This window comes from Hyperolius riggenbachi, chromosome 3 (genome assembly GCF_040937935.1).
Source record: "Hyperolius riggenbachi isolate aHypRig1 chromosome 3, aHypRig1.pri, whole genome shotgun sequence".
NCBI lineage: Eukaryota > Metazoa > Chordata > Amphibia > Anura > Hyperoliidae > Hyperolius > Hyperolius riggenbachi.
Genome location: NC_090648.1, coordinates 225,395,214 through 225,412,286, shown reverse-complemented (window position 1 = coordinate 225,412,286; position 17,073 = coordinate 225,395,214). Strand labels below are relative to the sequence as shown.

General features: G+C 43.0%; 2 protein-coding genes across 4 annotated transcripts in view; one reads left to right on the top strand and one right to left on the bottom strand.

The window, feature by feature from the left end:
- SHANK3 (SH3 and multiple ankyrin repeat domains 3) overlaps positions 1-8,276 on the bottom strand; it is a 597,458-nt gene extending 589,182 nt beyond the window's left edge. Inside the window, exons 1-2 of the mRNA XM_068275859.1 lie at positions 8,189-8,276; positions 5,090-5,160 (exon numbers count right to left, since the gene is read on the bottom strand). The gene's annotated coding sequence lies outside the window, so the exon portion shown is untranslated. The remainder of the gene's footprint in view (positions 1-5,089; positions 5,161-8,188) is intronic.
- The window catches only part of ARSA (arylsulfatase A), a 125,385-nt gene that overhangs the window by 30,875 nt on the left and 77,437 nt on the right, over positions 1-17,073 (top strand). For 2 of the 3 annotated variants that reach the window (XM_068275866.1, XM_068275867.1), the window contains exon 2: positions 8,724-9,032. In XM_068275866.1, coding sequence (XP_068131967.1) covers positions 8,809-9,032 — 224 coding nt within the window. In that variant the 5' untranslated portion in view covers positions 8,724-8,808. Of the gene's footprint in view, positions 1-8,342; positions 8,583-8,723; positions 9,033-17,073 lie in introns of those variants that run through there. The other variant, XM_068275865.1, reaches the window with a different exon arrangement.

Here is a 17,073-nt window from a genome sequence, read left to right as displayed (position 1 = left end):
TCTCCTCTAAATTGCTGTTTCACTACAGCATGCTTACTGTTATCTTTCCAGTTTGTCCCTCTTACTTACTTTCAAATGTTTGGGAGTATGCAGTTGTGACAAATAAGGGTGTGTGATGGTATTTAAATGGTACAGAGCTACATAATTGCATGTATGCTTGTGAACAGGTAAAGTAGACCACATAGATTGTTACCACATAAGAACAGGTTCCTCACAAAGCACTGAACCATTAATAGTTGTAATAGTTCGTTGCTCCACTTAGCATGCTTGCAAGTTTTTTGAGATGGGATTTACATACTGCTTGCAGTTTTATTTTTTTTTCCAAATTATGTTAATGGTGTCCAAAAGTTTTGGAATATGATGGACATTTAGTTTCAAGAGAAGAAATTACAATACTCTGTTGCAATTTTACACCTAGTGCATGCCTTGTCTTTTTTCTAAGTACAGTGTAGAGTTGTAACAAGGTCATCTTTCCACAGAAGTATTATTATCATTTTCTAGTCCATGTCCACTGCATTATTGTGTAAAGCACACAATTCAGCCATATAAGTGAAAAATACCTTAAAGGATTATCTAGGCATCATTGGTATGTATTCATTAATTTCCGTTAAAGATTACGCTCTAATGATAGTGCTCTGTACATTTTACATGTGCTAAGTAAACTGTGTCAGTGAAAGAAACAGGTGCATTGGTCCGTCCGCCAGAGCACAAGCAGGCCCTTCAGGTATTGTATGGTATTGACCAGCACACTATAAACGAATCCAATGAAACTTCTTATTTTATTTGGAAAATGTAAATATTGCAGTGACAACAGATGTAGATAACTGGGAATACTGTATATGAAACTTTAGTCCCTAGACCCTACGTAGAACATCATCAGGCTAGGTGCAAATGAGGTTAGAATGTAGCAGCAGCATTCATGTTGCAGACCTTGAGATTAGATAGTCCATATGTCACCAGGTGGCGACCGAAACTGGCCAGGAGCTGTTTCGGACAAAGATATGTTTATAGTGTGCTGGTCAATGCAATACTCTACTAACTATATAGCTTGAGAGGAAAACTTAGATCTTTGTCAAGTAGCGTAAGGGATTCCCAAATTTCTTCCATCAAGGTGCTTCTCTAAAACCAAATTGACATAATCGTTCGTATTATTTTTTTTTAAATACAGAGTGTACAATTATTATACAGTGATGTGAAAAACTATTTGCCCCCTTCCTGATTTCTTATTCTTTTGCATGTTTGTCACACTGAACGGTTTTTGATGAGCAGAAACATTTAACTATTAGTCAAAGGTAACATAATTGAACACAAAATGCAATTTTAATTGATGGTTTTTATTATTTAGTGAGAAAAAAACTCAAAACCTACATGGCCATGTGTGAAAAAGAAATTGCCCCTTGAACCTAATAACTGGTTGGGCCACCCTTAGCAGCAATAACTGCAATCAAGCGTTTGCGATAACTTGCAACGAGTCTTTTACAGCGCTCTGGAGGAATTTTGGCCCACTCATTTTTGCAGAATTGTTGTAATTCAGCTTTATTTGAAGGTTTTCTAGCATGAACCGCCTTTTTAAGGTCATGCCACAACATCTCAATAGGATTCAGGTCAGGACTTTGACTAGGCCACTCCAAAGTCTTCATTTTGTTTTTCTTCAGCCATTCAGAGGTGGATTTGCTGGTGTGTTTTGGGTCATTGTCCTGCTGCAGCACCCAAGATCGCTTCAGCTTGAGTTGACGAACAGATGGCCGGACATTCTCCTTCAGGATTTTTTGGTAGACAGTAGAATTCATGGTTTCATCTATCACAGCAAGCCTTCCAGGTCCTGAAGCAGCAAAACAACCCCAGACCATCACACTACCACCACCATATTTTACTGTCGGTATGATGTTCTTTTGCTGAAATGCTGTGTTACTTCTACGCCAGATGTAACGGGACACGCACCTTCCAAAAAGTTCAACTTTTGTCTCGTCGGTCCACAAGGTATTTTCCCTAAAGTCTTGGCAATCATTGAGATGTTTTTTAGCAACATTGAGACGAGCCTTAATGTTGTTTTTGCTTAAAAGTGGTTTGCGCCTTGGATATCTGCCATGCAGGCCGTTTTTGCCCAGTCTCTTTCTTATGGTGGAGTCGTGAACACTGACCATAATTGAGGCAAGTAAGGCCTGCAGTTCTTTAGATGTTGTCCTGGGGTCTTTTGTGGCCTCTCGAATGAGTTTTCTCTGCGCTCTTGGGGTAATTTTGGTCGGCCGGCCACTCCTGGGAAGGTTCATCACTGTTCCATGTTTTTTCCATTTGTAGATAATGGCTCTCACTGTGGTTCGCTGGAGTCCCAAAGCTTTAGAAATGGCTTTATAACCTTTACCAGACTGATAGATCTCAATAACTTTTGTTCTCATTTGTTCCTGAATTTCTTTGGATCTTGGCATGATGTCTAGCTTTTGAGGTGCTTTTGGTCTACTTCTCTGTGTCAGATAGCTCCTATTTAAGTGATTTCTTGATTGAAACAGGTGTGGCAGTAATCAGGCCTGGGGGTGACTACAGAAATTGAACTTTTTTCTCACTAAATAATAAAAACCATCATTTAAAACTGCATTTTGTGTTCAATTATGTTATCTTTGACTAATAGTTAACGGTTTTTGATGAGCAGAAACATTTAAGTGTGACAAACATGCAAAAGAATAAGAAATCAGGAAGGGGGCAAATAGTTTTTCACATCACTGTAAAATACATTCTTGTACAACTAAAGTGAACATAAAAAAAAGTTTGGCCTTGTGTCACCCTGTGATGTCTAAGTGCTTATTCTTAGTACGAATATTGTAATGAATGTGTAATATTATTATTATTATTAATAATAATAATACATGTGTATATGGAGTGTGGACAACTTCAGAAACACTTTATAGAGACCATACTTATGCCAATCAGTGTCCCCCAGACAAACTCACAGTCTAATTCCTGGCATACTTCATCTCTCTTATGTCCATACTGTAGTTTGTAGGCAATTTAATAATGTCAGAGAAATTCACAGTGCCTAAATGAGTGATTGAAAATACAGAGAAACAAACTCAAGTCCATGTAGATTCTTGGACTAGATCTCCTCTCCTGAATATGGATGCAAGCTTTTTAATGGGGCCTGAGTAGTAGTGCTACATGTGTGTAAAGAAAACATAATATATAGAGACACATAAGCTTTATAACAATATGTTCTGGGGGGTGCCATATGTGCTCTCTTTTGTGGTGCTGGTCCATTGAGTTACACTGAATGGCATAGCAGTGTGTTTCACTTAGGAATCCATGCAGCAGTGTGCTGCCGGAGTGCACTGTTATGCTGTGCATAAGTGGGCCCATCAAACAGTACTGTCTATGCACTGTCCGGTGTCCATGTATATCAAAATCACACACACTGGTTCGCACGACAGCCGGGGGCCCCAGTCTCTCTCACTGGCTGGGGCCCCCAAACCACCATGTGATACCTAGAGGGAAGTGCGGGCGGGCCCTGGACCTCTCACTCCCAGGGAATTCACCCCCACTGCCTCTAAACTGAATGCCTCTAAACTGAATGCTAACTGCAAAACACACACATGCTCACTTCTAGCTAAAGCAATTTCCTACCTTTATCTGGTCAGCAGGCGCCAGTCAGCCAATCAGGTGTACTGTCATACACCCTTTGCCTGCCATACCTAATCTAGCAGGAATTGCATAAATTAGCATTCAGGTGGGAGGCTTCGGTTGGATTGCATGGATTGCATCTGTTACAGTCCCTGTAACATGACCCCGTGTAGGCACATCTCTCACACGGTCCCCTCCCTAACCACTCACCTGTCAACCGCATACTGGAAGCTGCAAAAAAGACATTTAAAATGACACACATTGGTTAGCACGACAGCGGGGGGCCCCAGTCTCTCTCACTGGCTGGGGCCCCCAAAAAATCGTGTGATACCTAGAGGGAAGTGCGGGCGGGCGTTGGACCTCTCACTCCCAGGGAATTCACCCCCACTGCATCTAAACTGAATGCTAACTGCAAAACACACATGTATATCACACAATAATATGCTTTGCTGACATCAGAACAACTTGTAGGTGTGTCCAGGCCCCTACTGTGCATTGTATGAGTGGTTGGAGTAAGCACAACTACTGACCTTGATGTTCTGCGACATCTAAAGATCAAAATGACCTCAGGATACACCTGAAAACACTCCTCAATCTCCACCAGAATTTGTGTATAGAGGCTCACATGTCAGAGTATTGTGTAATATGTGTATTTTGTGCAATAAATCAGTAAGGCTACTTACACACCAAGACGTTGCGTTTTAGGGGACGTTATGGTCGCATAACGTGCCCCTAACGCAACGCATGGTGGTGCGGGAGAGAACGGTAGAGTGAGCCGCGTTAGGCGGCTCTATCCGCATAAGGTCTCCCAGGGTGGCGCTGATTGGCCGGCAGGACCACGTGATGCGGAGCGAGACACTCCGCATCACGTGGTCCGGCCGGCCAATCAGCGGCCGCCAGTGCAGTGCATATTAAGTAGCCATGTGCGCGGCTACTGTAGCGGCATCTCCCCGCCTCCTCTCCGCCCCCCACTGAGCATGTGCAAACAGTCTAACGCGTCTAAAGCCGCTAGAACGCACAGCATGCTGCACTTTCACTACAACGTGCAGCGTTACATGTAACGCAACATGGGCAGTGTGAACAGCCCACTTGTGTTACATTGCTGTGCATTGGGGGAGCGTTACAGGCTGCACTAACGTGCCCCTGTAACGTCCCTGTGTGGAAGCAGCCTCAAGGCAGAAATGATAGATTACCTGTTTGGTAGTTTAGAGCTACCTCAAGCAAGATTATTGCATTTCTACAGGTGTTCCAAGGTCCCATAAAGATTAGCAACAATATGTGGTAAATCTGTGTCATCATCTTTTATGCCAGAATCCTATCCATAGTATGATCTATTGCCATAATCCCTGGTCCACCTTTCCTCAGCAACAATACAGCAGTGTGACACATCACTTCATCTCTATGACATGCCTTTTTAGCTCAGTGTCACATGCAGGATCTATTTGCAGACTGGCGACTCATTTAGTCCTTGTGTACCCACCTACAGGATGACTCAAGGGAGTGTCCTCTGTCGTAATCTTCCTCTTTAATAGATAGCTCAGTATGGTTAGACTGAAAAGAAAGAAATTAAGTCATCAATAATGTAAACTGTAGTAGTTCTGCGCCTGCGCAGTACGCTCCGGTCCATGTGGCGGTGATTGACAGCGCCGCTCGCGCAGACGCAGTACAGGCTGACCCCCAGGTCGGCCTGACGTCATAGCCGGGCCCCGGGAGGCAGCGGCAGCGAACGGCTGACGGCGGAGCTGCAGCAAGGGACATGCTGGGAGCTTGGGGCTGGACGAAGCCCCGGGTAAGTAGCGCTTATTTTCTTTAAAAAAGCCTGATAACTCCTTTAACCTCCTTAGTGGTATGCCCGGCACTGTGTCAGGCATACTGCTCTGTGGCCCCAGGAGTCCCCCATAAATAAATAATTGTCCCTAATGGCTGTAAATCATCTAGCTAGCACTAGGCTAGCTAGTAAGAGTGTCGGGCACCCCCGATCGCCGCCGATCCCCCTGTTTATACGTTATCCCCCTGGATCCAGCGATCGCGCAGCCTACCGGCAGAGCTCCAGTCTCTCTATGGGAAGGATTGGGTTTGCGCATGACGTCATCTGCGATCCTCCCCATAGTGAAGACCGGAGCTGTCCGGGAGGCTGCGCCGATTGCTGGATCCAGGCTGGGTAATGTATATATAGGGGGAGCGGCGGCAATCGCGGGGTGCCGGAGACTTCTTCTAGCTAGCCTAGTGCTAGCTAGAGGATTTACAGTCATTAGGGACAATTATTTTAAAATCGGGCACAAAGTAACAAAACCTCCTGAGCGGCGTAACGCTCAGGAGGTTAAGAACAGATTCAGGTTAAGAACGAACCTACAGTATCTATCTCATTCGTTAACCTGGGACTACCTGTAGTTCCAAACAAATATGGTTTGGGAAAGACTTGAGGAATCCAGTGTTGTAGACCTCTCTCTATGGCCAACATTCTGCGTCATCTGTCAATGCTGAATGCCAGGAAAGCCTCAAACCCTGACGGTGTGTCACCAGCCTGCCTGATAACTTTCTCAAGGCAGCTTACTCCCGTTCTCACCTACCTCTTTGCCAAATCCCTTCAGAAGGGCAAGGTCCCCGCATGCCTCGAAGGGTCCACCATCATCCCTGTCCCTAGAAAACAGGGTGTCTCCGACCTCAACAACTTCAGGCCGTGGCTCTTACATCCATCCTCATGAAGACCTTTGAAACCGTGGTCCTGCCCTTCTTAACCACTTGCGGACGTTGGTGATTGAAATCTACGCCATTTTGATGCTGTTATTGCTGCCAGGGCGTAGATTTCATCCTCACCACTGCCGCCCATTCTTGCTGCTCTTGTCACGCCCGCTGGTCACATTGTTCTCTCCCCATCGCAGCTTACTCGCCCTGCTGCCTGTATGACAGCAGAGCTCTGTGAGACGGACAGGAGACGATTTTATTGACTCCTGACCCTGTAATCAATGTGAGCAACTCTCAATGGCTTACATTGATCACATAATCAGGAGCCAGTGAAAGCAGCTTCTGACTGCATCACAGAGGTCTGCGTCATAGAGACAGCAGAGTGGGTGGCCTGAGGTGACAGGTCTGCTGTGTGGACGGCGGTAGGGGCGATTGGTCAGAAGGAGCTGGTTTCTGGTACCGGCAGTCTTTGGTCCTCTCTGCTGATCATCAGATCAGCAGAGAGGATCATCAGAAAACCTTTCCCACCTCTGGACATCCTCCAAAACTCCAGAATGCGCACCAGAGCACTGAGGATTGCAAACGATCCCTCACACCCAGGCCATTGCTTTTTCAGTAGGCTCCCCTCAGGCCGGAGGTTCTGGGGCATTCTCCACCAGAACCTCAAGTCACAGGATAGTTTTTTTTGCCATACATAAACCTGGAGTTTTCAATCTGAGCAAGTATGAAGCTGAGTCTGAATATGTGGTAAATGTGGGCAGCATGGTGGCATAAAGATTAGCAGTCTCACTTTGCTGCACTGGTTCCCAGGTACAAATCCCCGTCACTATCTGCATGGAGTTTGCATGTTCTCCCTTTCTCTGCGTGGGTTTTACCCGGGCACTCTGTTTTTTTCCCCGACATTTAAAAAAAAACATACAGATAAGTTAATTGGATTTCCCCTAAATTGGCCCTAGACCAGGCATGGGCAAACTTGGCCCTGCAGCTGTTAAGGAACTACAAATCTCACAATGCATTTGCCTTTATGAGTCATGACTGTGGCTGTCAGACTCCTGCAATGCATTGTGGGACTTGTAGTTCCTCAACAGCTGGAGGGCCAAGTTTGCCCATGCCTGCCCTAGACTATGATACAGGCACTACATGATACATACATAGACATACGACTATGGTAGGGATTAGATTGTGAGTGCCTCTGAGGGACAGTTAACTGACAAAACAATATACTCTTTACAGCGCTGCGCTATATAAATAATAAATATTATTCTATTCACCTATTATCTAGGGTTACAAGCCAAGCTCCAGATGAGGAGAGACGGGTAATTTGGCCTCTGACTGCCCTAGGTATATTACACGGAGCCCAAATTACCAGGCGGAACTTTTACACAGACGCAGCTGTGAAATGTTTGAAAGCAAGTTAGCGTTTTTATTGTCAATTGTATAATTTCTTGTACCATTGATAATGTAAACTGCTGCCACTGAAAGCCTGCAATTACAGGGCGAAGAGCTGCCTATGTATCCACCTAACACTCTCCAGAAAATCAACAGAATGTTGTCAGTCTCCCATCATTAGGTGCCCCCATGTAGGAAGGAGAGGTGATTTAGTGTGACAGATATTCCTTTTTATGTAGTTTTTAGCCAGACTGTAATGCCCTGCCCTGCAATGAGCCCTGCAGGGTTGCGTGGCAGCACTAAGCAAAAATTACAGAACAAAAACATGCATCTGGCGCTGTAGGAGATATCACTTGTCACTCTGCTGCAGCTTCCCCTTATGTGACTGTGAGGGCTGAAGAGCTGCATCTGTACCACTACCCACCTGCCTCCACTCAAACAAACAAATTACATTAAATTACAAATAAATAGTAGACTACTAGCAGGGATTCCGCTCTCACCTCACCTGCACCTAAATCTGTAAAAAGCTAGATTCTGTATCCCTGCTCTGCCACTCTATATTATCCCCCGTCCAACGCCGTGTACTGTAGTGGATGTAATAGCTAGTTTACCTAAGTACACGCCCAGTACACACTGAGCATGCGCAGAATTTCACAGGCAGGGAGGAGGAAATGCACGCAAAACTGGTTGGCTCAGTGAAACTGACAACCAGCATATGAATTACTGTGAAATAGGAAGAGACTGTGAAATGCTTTATAAAATCTTTGCAGCAGCAATCACAAGGAAAAGCAAAAGAACTTCGGAAAGGAGCTGAAGACTGTTTATGTTGTTTTTTTTCTAAAGAGGCAGAGCCGTGTTACTGTGCAGTGTGACTGACATTTGCAGCAGTCTCCTCCTGAGTATGGTTCTGCCTTATCTTGTAACATCCTTCAGGAGTTCGTGCACTTTGTTATGTGTTTGTACACAGGCGTTTGTTTGTTTGTTTGTGAGGGTATCTTCATGCAGTGAAGAAGTGGTGCTGTCATTGTTCTGTTTTCCAGGGATGCTGACACAGACCTCCTGACTACCTGAAGAGGTCCTCACTTCACACCCCTCTTTCCTGAGAACAGCAAGGAAACCTCCAACATGATTGCCTGGATTGCTCTTGCACTTGTTTCTTTTCTTTGCACTGCTGATGCATCTTCTGCCCCTCCAAACATTATCCTTATATTTGCTGATGACATGGGCTATGGAGATTTGGGTAGCTATGGACACCCTACTTCCCATACACCAAACCTGGATGCAATGGCTGCCAGAGGGCTACGGTTTACAAATTTCTACACCACAGGCGCTGTATGCTCACCTTCCAGGTATAGAATGTGTATATTTATTATACTGACAAAGAGAGTGTGTACAATGCTAGAATGATTATATGCAAGAAGAGTTACTTATTTTCTTATGTTCCATTTCAAGTCTGCTAGAGTTTTTTTTTTTTATCTTTTGAATTTTGTGGCTGGCATCCCAGGAGTACATCTGGTGTAATTATCACAGCTGAATATATCAAAGTTTTTTTAAGTAATTATTACTGTTGCCTTTCTTTTATTTCCCTTAGCTGAGATGCTGTACTTTGTTTTGCGATGTATGTTTAAATGATGTACAGATGTACGGTAGATTTTCATACAAGGTTCTTAAAACTATCTATGGATCATATAGAATCTAAAATGATAATTTGAATGTTTTTTAAGGTGATCTATAGTATTTGATTTAGTTAAAGCAAAGTTTTCTGACTCTTGTTCAATAAACCATTCAGGCTAGGTTCACAGGGGGCAGTTGCATAATGCGCATGTCATTATGCGTTTATAATGACTGTGTGAACTGCAATGGAGACTGGACATAGACTTTGAATACAAAGCCTGCATTCAGTGAGTTAGAGTAACACGATCAGTTACAATGCAGTGCTGTAAACAGCCCCATATTATTCTGCAATGCAACTGAGCACTGTGAACAGGGCCTCAGATTCAATCAAAATTGTTCGCAATAAGGACTGTTTCACACTGGAAGTTGCAATTGTGCTGCAATTGTAGTTTCCTCTACCTACAAAGCACACTTTGAGATATGATTGTGTTTGCGTTTTCCGATGGAGGAGAGGGAAAATAGTTTAAATTGCTGGGTCACAAGAAAATTGCATAGCTCTGTCATTTGCTATGCGACTTACCTGAACTCCTATACTTACTACATGAGCTTTAAAAATTTAATTGGGCAAAATAGAGTTGCAGTCGCATCACACTGATGTGAATGTCCATATATGATTGGTTATACACCCGATGTCCTTGAGTTATGCATTCGCAAACAATTAGAAATGGATTGCAAAAATGCAGAAAATCTGGTTTCAAACTTAGGGCCCTGACCAGGGGCGTAACTAGACATCACAGGGCCCCCCTGCGAAACTTTGGATGGCCCCTCACCCCCGCGAAACTTTGGATGGGGCCCCCCACCCCCTCGCTTTCTGCACAGGAAAACTGAGGACCAATGTGTGTTCCCCATGCAGATAAAAACACTTAGGCTAGGGCCACACTAGCTCCGGGTGCGGGACGCATCCGCGGTCCGGGCTCCGATTTTTCAAAGACCGGAACGCAAACGGATCCACGCTGCCTTTTTTGCAGCACACGTTCTGGATCCGTTTGCATGGTTTTTTTTTTCGTTTTTTTGCTAGAGGGGGCAGTAGCCACAATGGGGGGCTGCGGGCAAAGTAGCGGCCAGGGGGGTCGCCTCACCCCTCTGGCTCACCTGGGTGCCCCCCGTCCCCGCTCCACTCGCCGTCACTTCCTGCAATGCCGCCCTCTGTATTTCAGTGGGCGGCATCGCAGGAAGTGACTCGAGCGGTGTGGGCGGAAGTGTCCGGCTCGCCGAACTTAGGTACAATTTATTACATTATGTGCGAGCTGGAGGGGGAGCGGGGATGGGGGGCACCCAGGTGAGCCAGAGGGGGGAGGCGACCCCCCCTGGCCGCCGCTTTGCCTGCAGTCCCCTGTCCTGGCTGCTAACCCCTCCAGCATGGCGGCCCCATCCTTCACCAAGGGACACTGGAAACTGATCCGTTTCCAGTGTCCCAAAATGTCAGTGAAGAGGGAGGCGCATTTCCCCATTAATTTTTCACTACCCGTACGTGTATACGGGTCTGTGAAAAATGCTGCAAGACCGGACTCTGCGTTCCGGGTTTAAAAACGTATTCCGCGGATCGCACGCGGATACGTTTTTAACTTGAGTGTGTACTGTTCCTATTTTTAACATTGGTATCCGTGGCTCAGTTTTTCGTCCGGGACAAAAAAAGTACCTACGGATACGTTTTTAAAGCAAGTGTGAACCAGCCCTTAGACTTAAAGGAAATGTCAGGCAATCTATGCTACCCCCAGATCTACTTACCCGGGGCTTCCTCCAGCCCCTTGCAGCTCACAAGTCCCTCGTTGCAGCTCTGCTACACACACACACACACACACACACACACACACACACACACACACACACACACACACACACACACACACACACACACACACACACACACACACACACACACACACACACACACACACACACACACACACACACACACACACACACACACACACACACACACACACACACACACACACACTATATGGAGGAACAACAATGACATGGTGAACATAACATATAGTATTCACTGAAACTTTGGCAAAACATTCAGAATGTCACTGATTGATACTCTTATTACAGGATCTTGGACTCAGTATAAGCTCTCAATGAAGCAGCAACAGTAATGGCCCATACTCACGGGCTACAATTGTCGCCGCAACACGCGGCGCACGCGTCTTGCGGCGACAGGTCGCCCATAAGTATGCGGCGTTGCGCGCGCACCCCGAACTGTCGCCCGTCACTGATGTCGCCAGGCGATTGAAAGTTTCAATCGCATGGCGACAGTCGCCGCCGCAACTCTCGCTAGTCCGCGTGAGTACGCGGACTAGCGACAGCAACCTCCATTGAAGTATATGGAGCTTCCGGCGGGGGGAGGAGGAACGTCGGCGACAGCTTCCGTCACACCGCTGGTCCCTCTTCCGCGTGTGTACGCGGAGGGACCTGGCGACGAGCTGTCGCTGGCCTGTCGCCCACACGCTCACGTGTGCTGGCGACAGGCCTCTTTTGCAGCCCGTGAGTATGGGCCATTAGACATCAATCTCCACTCTGCTGTGTTGTAAAAGTAATTAGAGGCCATAAGGTCATTAGCCTGTGTGATAAGAATCTAGGATTCTTTTCAGAGTGAAAAGGGGAAAGTCTACAACTTTTTTTCAAAATCGGACTCTTCTTTGTTAGGTTGTACATGCAGTCATCAGATCTTTGCAGCAGTGAGAGACAGATGTTTTTTACGAACCCTAGGGATCAGGGACAGTGTAAAATTCCAGAGTGTGTATGAGTCCTTATCAGTGTAGTGGACACATGCAATCAATATAACAATGGTGGAGAGCAGAATCGTTTTTTTTTTCTCTCCGTGCCCTTAGCTGTCAGTCTCTCAAACTTTTCCCCCCACGGACCCCCTGTGGCTTCTGGGCCCCCCTGCGGAGGCATCCCTTGCAGGGTCTATTGTTATGCGCCTGGCCCTGACCCACAAATTGAGTTTTGTGGGTCGTTTTCATTTTTTAAAAACATTGACTTGCATTAAAATTGCTGTAAAATCAATAAAAAAAAATCACGATGACTGATTTTGCCACGATTTAAATGTAAGTCAATGGAGGCGTTTTTTAAAAACGACCCGCAAAACCGTTCTTTGGTGTGTCAGGGCCCTTATTCAGTTTTGCTAACGCTAAGTACACACTTGGGATAAAAGTCTTTGGAAAAGAAAACATCACAGACCAATATTATCCCCTTCCATGTAATATGAGAGCCATACTCTACATTCTATTGAGCTGAACTCCCCATCAGATAAAAATCTTTGCAAGATGCTTTACACAAAGATGCTGTACACATGCAACAGATCAGTATCTGCAAAAGTTCAGTTCCTGCAAATTGCATTCATAGTCTATGATATCTGCAGATCTCAGACACACCTTGTTTAAGGGCCCGTTTCCACTAGTCAATGCGCGCTGCTGCGAGACGCGCAGCGGCACTTCCTGGTGTATGAGTATGCAGATGAATCCCACAAACCGTGCCATGCACGGCTATGGGATTAGCTGCCTCCTGCTTGAAAAAATGCTGCAATTTCAGCTGAATCGCTGAGGCGAGCGATTCGGAGGGTGGCAGCATTATCCCCTATGGCAGAGTTTCCCTGTGCGATTTGCTTGCAGGGAAACTCTGCAGATTCTGCCCGATCTCCGCAGCAGTGGAAACAGGCCCTAACGGACATTTATCTGAAGATCCATCCTGGTGGATCTGATCTGCAGATGAATGTCCATTAAACAAGGTGTGTATGAGAACTGCAGATATAGACTATGAATGCATTCAGCGGATCGTTCAGAAACAGATTTATCAGTCCGCCGACAGCGCGTACAAACGCGCATACTGTCGGCTAAAGACCGCCCGGCGGGAGGGTCCAGCGGACCTGTCGTTGCATTTAGTAGTGCGTGGGTACGCACCTTTGCAGACACTGGTCTCTTGCATGTGTACAGCATCTTTGTGTGCAGCATCTTGCAAATATTTTTATCTGATGGGGAGTTCAGCTCAATAGAATATACTGAGTAGGTATGCTCTCATACTACATGGAAGGGAGTAAAATTGGTCTGTGATCTTTCCTTTTCCAATTACTCTTCTCATGTGTGTACTTATTATGATCATCTTATAAAAGGTACTATTCATTAATTACAGGTGAAATATTTGTGTACTGTATAAAAAAAAGATAGTTTCAGGTGTACAGTAGGAAATTGCAGTTCTTGATCATTTATGAACAGGCCTAGACACTTCCCTTTGGAAAAAAAATAAACTTTATAGTTTTCTCTCCTGCTAAGATGTCAAGCTCCAGCAAACTATCAGGCTAGGTTCACAGTGGTCAGTTGCATATCGCACGGGTTATAATGTGCGTGAGCTGCAATGAAGAATAGACATAGACTTTAATGCACAGCCTGCATGCAGCTGTCAAAAACCTGTGCGGTTTTTGCCTTTTTCATGATTGCTAACTCAGTAAAGGACCAGCCCTTAAAGCGTTGCTATCATATAAATCTGGCATAGTGGGGTCTGTACCCTCTATAACAGTAATTATAGATTGACAGTATACCTTGAAATGAATCAGAGCACTCAGTATATAATTTTATATAAAAAATTGTATTTGCTTATCATACAGCATATATACAAAATATGAACAGTTCCAAGTAGTGTTTCCTTATAACAGTATTCCATCTTATCAAGGCTTTATAGCCAAGCAATTATCAATCATCTAAGTACATTCAAAAAAGAATATAACAGTTGTGTTATGTAGAATAAGATCAAAAGTAGTCTCATCTGTATCAATAGCTGTATATCTAGTAGCTGTGTAAAACTTGTAGTAATCTTCTTAAAGAAATAGCATAAAAAATAGCTTCTAAAAAACTTCTTGTTAACATCTTAATAAAACTTAATGCTGAAAAATTAATAAAGTAAATCACCAGAATATTAAGCATATTACCCCTTCTCTGACATCTCTTCAGCATCTAGAACCACTTGTGGGAAGGTAGCTTCTGCCTCGTGTCTTCTCAGGAGATTGCTGGGCTTCTGCAAACTATGAGCTTTCAGGCCCTACTTTTATAGGGGTTGGAGGCAATATGGCTGCCTAATCTGGACTTTCCCTGAATCCCAGGCTCTGATTGGCTAAAGCTTTCGTGCGTCAATGCTTTATCATGTTTTGATTACCTAAGTCACAATATTATTGTTTATAAATTCTTAATTACCTTATCTTGTGGGAATTAACGTAATTTGGAGTGCTTGACATTTTGTTTAGGTCATTTCTGACGCACGTAATTAAAAATGGACGTCAACAGCCATCTTGTCTGTTGGCTGACCCAGACATGGAGACTAAACAATGTCATTCATGACGCATTTCTGATAAAGTGTTCCCTGTTAATTATGTTGGAATGTCTTGGTACTTCTCCAGACATGAGATTGGTCAGGTTGACACTGTAACCAGACCTGTGAGAGCCTTCAGCAATTTAAGGCTTATTGAAACATACAGGGCTTCTAATATACTTATTTAAATATAAAGCTTATTATATAATTCTTCTTAAAACAATGAATCATATAAGAAATAATTGCATATTAAATCTTAATAATATAAAATTATTTTCCATATATTTGTCTTTCTGATGAAAAAATAAATATCTAATTTTATCCGGCAGAGGTCAGCCTTTCATAACAAATAACAAACAGTATTAATAATGTTGATTTCATAAGACCGCCAGGTGGCATCATGGAATGATCTTTAACTAATTGGGAAAACAACTTCTTTGTTTAATATTTATATAACTTGTTCCCAAAACATCATGTGTTATCAGCTTTCTGAGACTGGAGCACGTCAACAATTCTTCCAGAACCATAACAATCTCACGAGAATGTCTTACTGTCTCATCTTTCACGGGTAGAATACAGCTTACATGTTTCAAAGTAATAGATTCTATTATTTAGGGTTTTACAATAACTATTTCTTTCTTTAGAAGGACTGTATTGATCATTAATATTTAGATTAATAATATCTGTGTGTAATAAGTATGTGCATTTATAATTACTGCAGTAATGTGAGTTTAATTTGCTTTTCTGTCTTCGCACAGAAGCCTCTTTAAATATTAAGGCCACGCACTAGCATAAACAAGAATGCTCTGACTTTTTGTAACTAGAATAATCTTATAGGCCTCACAGCCTGGAATATGTTATGTCACAGAGCAATATAAAGTACTCTAACTTTTCACTTTACAATGAAATTTTGTATAGAACATTAAAGCTTAAACCATACACTTATGACAGCTTTTTCCTGCATAAATAAAACCGCTAGAATTCTGACATCCCCCCTTGCAGGAAAATGATGGCAGATGATTAGCGATCTCCGTAGTTGTTATATTTCTCCGGAAGAAAAAAAATAAAAAATCTATAATCAAAATTAAAAGTAATGCAATCTTTCATTCATGCAAAACCTTGCTCATTAAGTAACGTTTTCTGCTGTGTTGCCAGCCTGACAATAAACTCAATAGTAAAAGTAATATCTTCTCCAATAAACATATTTTGCTGGTCTAGATATGGCTATAGTCTTTGTATATGACATATGTATGGATTCACCCTTGAATTTGTAGTTTCTATCACTGTGGTAGCTTGTGTAGATATGTAGGAAAATTCTAGGCAATATTTGTCACCCATTAAAACATGTGGTAAAACTTAAAGTTCAAAATGTATAAACAGGAATTATACCGTTCATGTGGCCCCTAGGTTCTTTTGAACACAATACATTCAACATTTTATTGTTAGCTTACAACAGGTTAATTAGTTAGTTGGTTAGTATTATGTATTAATACAGTTAATTACACCTTTCTTATACCACAAGGTTTCTTTCACAAATGGTATGTAATAAAATAAAGTATGTGTAGTTTACCAGCAGAATCCCCTAAAATATCATCTTTCTATTTAAATATAGATATCATATCAAAATGTAGGCATGGAAAAGTTATTTAGCAATTCAAATTGCAAGCTAACTAGTTGCAGTAGCTGTTTTCAAATATAGTCTCAATAAAACATATATATTAACATCTCATTGTTGAAGTTGCTTCTCCACTTCACGTTTCCAATATTATGGAGTGATTCTCTCTCTTGGATTTATCAGGATCTTTACTGTTGAATTAAAAGTCTCTTGAAACTTATGTTGTAGACTGTCAGCATTCTTGTATGTAAATCTTGGCATGTTTATCTTCTCAAAAAGTCAAATGTGATAGATTATCTTGTAGATTAAGTTTGATATATGGTTGTTTTATTGTTAAGTACAGTCTCTTCTCACGGCAATATTTAATGTAGTTACACGCTTGATCCTGGATATGTCATGTGTAGATCTTCTCTCTGATGGAAGTAATTCTCCGCACTAATCATTCATTAGTATTGGAATCAATAGTCATTCAGAATTTTCTTTTCTGGAAACTTCTTTAACAGGTATCATATGGTTCATATAGCTTTCAGTGAAGTATCTGTAAATCTTGTATGCAGTAAGGATCCCCCCTTGTGCCGCTTTATAGGAATCTAGTACCAGTCCAATGTTTTACTAGCAGTGAAGTCTGCCACTTTAACGCATTATTGACAGTTCAGGTTGTTTAGAACATTTCATCTGTAATATTATCAAATAGTTTCGCAAATAACTCTGTTTTCTGAGTTGACTATGGCTAGTCATCTTGCATCTTTAAATCTAGTGTATAAGACAGTCTTTGCATATCATGGCACTTG